Source organism: Geospiza fortis, unplaced genomic scaffold (genome assembly GCF_000277835.1).
Source record: "Geospiza fortis unplaced genomic scaffold, GeoFor_1.0 scaffold874, whole genome shotgun sequence".
Taxonomy (NCBI): Eukaryota; Metazoa; Chordata; class Aves; order Passeriformes; family Thraupidae; genus Geospiza; species Geospiza fortis.
Window position 1 is genome coordinate 1522525 of NW_005054456.1, and position 4001 is coordinate 1526525.

Genomic DNA, 4001 nt, shown 5'->3' on the forward strand with positions numbered 1-4001 from the left:
CTTTCCCTAAAAATCTAAACCCAAGGTAACCTATGCCTTGTCCTGAAAATGTAATGCCATATTCAGAGGCCATTAATCACAAATCTAGGTTTATGTATCTAGTGTTTCCTCATGGCCAAATACACTAATTTTGTTCATTGTTTGGTTCATCAAAACAAAAATGAGATAGGGAAGCATTTCTGCAGCTTTCAAGTCATCCTGTCCAAGAATGATGTTCAGGCCATATGAAAACTCTCAGAATTAATTTTTTGTAATAACAATTGCAGGAGAATTCTGTGTATTGGTCTAGAGCCATGGCTTTAGAGATGGGGTAGAGGGCAGAGAGGAAATTGCTGAACAAGTAAAGGATATGTAAAAGGGTCTCTCTCATCAGCTAATGATTTTACTGAGGTGAGGAGATATCAAGGTCTAAAAGAAAACACATTATATAATAAGATAGAGAAAGTGTAAATTGGCTTGTGACTCTTAATTCCCTTAATTATTTGTTTAATACTAGCATATTAGGGCAGTAACAATATCAAAACACCTCTGTTAATAATTTGTAGTCAACTTAGCTAAAAATTGCATGGTACTGCATACATACTTACACAATAACTCTTCAACCTAATGAAGTCGACTGTCATGGGGATTGATTTGTCACTGTTTCTGTTCAGGGCTTTGATGTAGTCTAATAAATCAGCAAAAAATTTATAGCCACCCTTGAGTACACAGAGTGCCACAATGTGGTGTCCTCCCATGCCCTTCATAATTTCTCGCGCCAGTCTCTCCGTCCTAAACAAAACCAAGGAAGAGTGAGCTGTCATAACATTTCACTTGTCCATCACAGCAGCAGCGTTTGACACTCCTAGCAGCAGCAAACACACACAGCAAACCTGGAAACACGTTTTGCTTGGAAATATTTGCCCACCACCTGGGTCACTTTTACACCTTACTGGCCAACCAAGTTTTGCTTTTCAAGGTTAATCCAACAGTAGCACTGCCAAATGTGCTTGTTTTCCTACCACAGGCAGCTAAAGCAAACCTCAACACCCTGAAACTGTTTCACTGGCAGATAAGAGACATGAAGGTGTTTTCTCCTTCCAAACACAGGTTCAGCTTCCATGCAAAGAGCAACGTAAGCTAACACAACCCCAAAGGCAGCAGCCCTCACCAGATGACAAGTAAGAAAACTCTCCAATTGTAAACTGAAGAGCTGATGTTAATTTGCCAAATCAGAATGCCAGAAATTTGTCCTGAAAGCAGAACACAATACCAGCAAGGCAGAGCAAGAGAATGCTGCACCATTTTTCTGCAATAATTGTTTCTAAATTTATTTTGCCATTTATTTTAGAAAGCATGGTCTGCATTTATTGTGTGCTAGCTGACAGCAGGTTTCTCAGAGAAAGCCAACCATTATAAACATTACGTCAATTCCTTAATGATGTGTCCTTTGTCCAATTCTTTCCTCTATATGGACTTCCAATGTAAAGTTTTAATATTTAAAAAGAAATTTTTTATAGGAATGTTCATTGTATCTAGTCAAACAGAACCATGCAAAATCTAAACACATTTCTAGTCACAAGATCCTCTGGAAGACTCATCCAGCACCACTCATAAAAGGCTTAAATTCACTGAATTTGTTGTTCATTCTCACAAAGAAAATTAGCTACTTTCAACCACAAAGTAAAACAAAAATGTCTTCTAGGCTTGTGAACACATTTCTGATCACACAAGACAAAACTTGCATAGCACATCACAGATTTCAGCAACCACAGAAGTGACAGATTGATATTTGCAGAGGATACTGTCTTTCTTGGAAGGCAGGAGAAAGTTGGACATTATTTATCTACCATATCAACATGAGAGAGTCTAAAATGATGTGATTAATAATTTACTTCTGGTAATATCTTATGGAAATTCAAGAGCCTATATTTTCACACTAACTGACACAACAAAATGTCTTCTAGTTAGATTTTAAGAAGGTAAAACACCAAAGAAACACTGGAAAGAAAGCCTTAAGTTGCTACATACTACAAAATTTTGCCTGAGAATTACAACCAATTTTCAAAGAATAGCATGACTGCAAACGTACAAACTCTCAGAAGCCAAAAAAAAAAGATATTAATTGTCTATTTGAGTCTCTAATTAAATGTCATCTATTTAGACAGTCTCCAAGCAGTAAAATTATCACTGAATATGTTTATTCCAGTTTCATGCAATTAGTATACTGTCTGAGTCAAACAAACCTGTCCATGATGAGCCCATGAGGAATATAGACTTTTTCCAAATCATCTGCATAATGTTTAGGTATGCAGAACAAATCCAGGTCGTAACCTTGTTCATCATCGCCAATCTGAAAAGGAAACAAGGAGAGATTTCTATGAAGCCTTAGAGAAAGCCTCTGCTGAAAAACTTCAAGTCCTTTGCTTTATTCAGTAAAAACTATCAAACCCATAAGTAAAACCTACCAAACCCACAACACTCATCAGAACCACCTTACTTTCCCCCTCTCTAAAAACATCAGTCACATTGAACACAGAGTAAAGTGCAATCTAAGAATTCCCAAGAGTTACTTGAAATATCGTGAGTTGTAATGCAATGCAATGTGTGAAAGTCCTACAACGTTCTCCTCCGGTGGAGAGCAGGAAACTGAAGTTACTACACCCCAATGAAACTCTGTATTCCATTACAAAAATAATCAAGCTTTTTAACCCCTTTGATTTTCCTAGTGTAATGCAAAACCTGCATCTGCAATTAAGCAAGCAGAGGTTCTGACATGGACACCTTCCAAATCTCCACAACACTCGATCACAACAAAACACACGGGCCAGTTTGCAGGACAAGGCAAGAGAGCTACATGAGCATGACAAGTCATGCTGCTGTGAATCAACTCTGCTCCGACCACTGTTTCCAAAATTGAGAGGTTCAAGATGATTCAGAATCTGAAATTAAAGCTTTCAGCAACCTGTTCCACATGGGCAAACTCCCTGTATGAAACAGCCTGCAACACTGGCAAGTGCATATTAATTAGGACAAGGGATTAGCAAACATACATAATGATACTGAACACTGCTGAGGTTCAGGGCACACTGTTACATCAAACAGAGCCTTCCCTGAACCCTAACCCTGCTGCAGCTTGAAAATGATGTGGTTTTTAAATTACTTCCCTCTCTGGTTATGTAGCTGAACACTACCATGTGAAAAAGAATTTTATAGGGAAAACAGAAGGTTAGTGCTGACAGTTCACGAGGACAGGCATTTTAAGTATCCATTTTGGCCACTAGTACCCTTGCAGGACTCAAATCTTATTTCAGTGCCTGTGGAAACACTTACCTGGCTAGTGGTTCGACAAGTGTTTACATGGAGTTTTTGCTAATTAATCTTTAATGAGTATTTAATCTGGCGAATTTATTATTTCACCCTGCCATCCAAAACTGACCCTGTGTGAGCTGCACACACACACAGCAAGAGCTCAGGGTCCCTGCAGTCCACAGGGACTTATTTTAAGAAACAAGGCAGGTCCTACCCAAAACTCACGGGGTTTTTATTTGGTCAGACCCATCGTTACATCCAGCGTGTCTACTAAACCTTCCGTTCTGCATCTGGCAGGGAATGGGCCCTTCCTACAGGTTTTATTAGGTTTTTTACGGACTGCGGGGATTTAATGTCGCAAGCTCGCGGCCGTCACAGCTCTCGGCCATCAGACACCGCACGCACTTCATCAGCACTGGCACTTGCTTTAAAACGATAAATAAAAATGAGCATTAAGAGCCTCAGCAGATGCGGCAATTACGCAAAAAAGCCAAGGATGCTGCTCCTGCAGAACCAGACTCAGCTCACACACGTGGGGTTCTCCCGAGCGGAGCCTCCCGCATGCCGCGAACAGCAACAGGAATAGGAAGTTGTGCGGCGCTGGGGGAAGTTCTTCCACCTTCGCTCTGGAGGCGCCAACGCCGGCTCTGCCCGCCGCCCTCAGGCTCGGGATCCCCCCGGAGCCCACCCCGAGGCACCTGCGGCCGCTC

The 4001-nt window shown here is 40.8% G+C and overlaps 1 protein-coding gene across 1 annotated transcript in view; it reads right to left on the reverse strand.

The window, feature by feature from the left end:
• HPRT1 (hypoxanthine phosphoribosyltransferase 1) overlaps nt 1–3854 on the reverse strand; it is a 16019-nt gene extending 12165 nt beyond the window's left edge. Inside the window, exons 1-3 of the mRNA XM_014309832.1 lie at nt 3846–3854; nt 2226–2332; nt 588–771 (exon numbers count right to left, since the gene is read on the reverse strand). Of these exons, the coding sequence (XP_014165307.1) occupies nt 588–771; nt 2226–2332; nt 3846–3854 (300 nt within the window). The remainder of the gene's footprint in view (nt 1–587; nt 772–2225; nt 2333–3845) is intronic.
• Nucleotides 3855–4001: the final 147 nt, after the last annotated feature.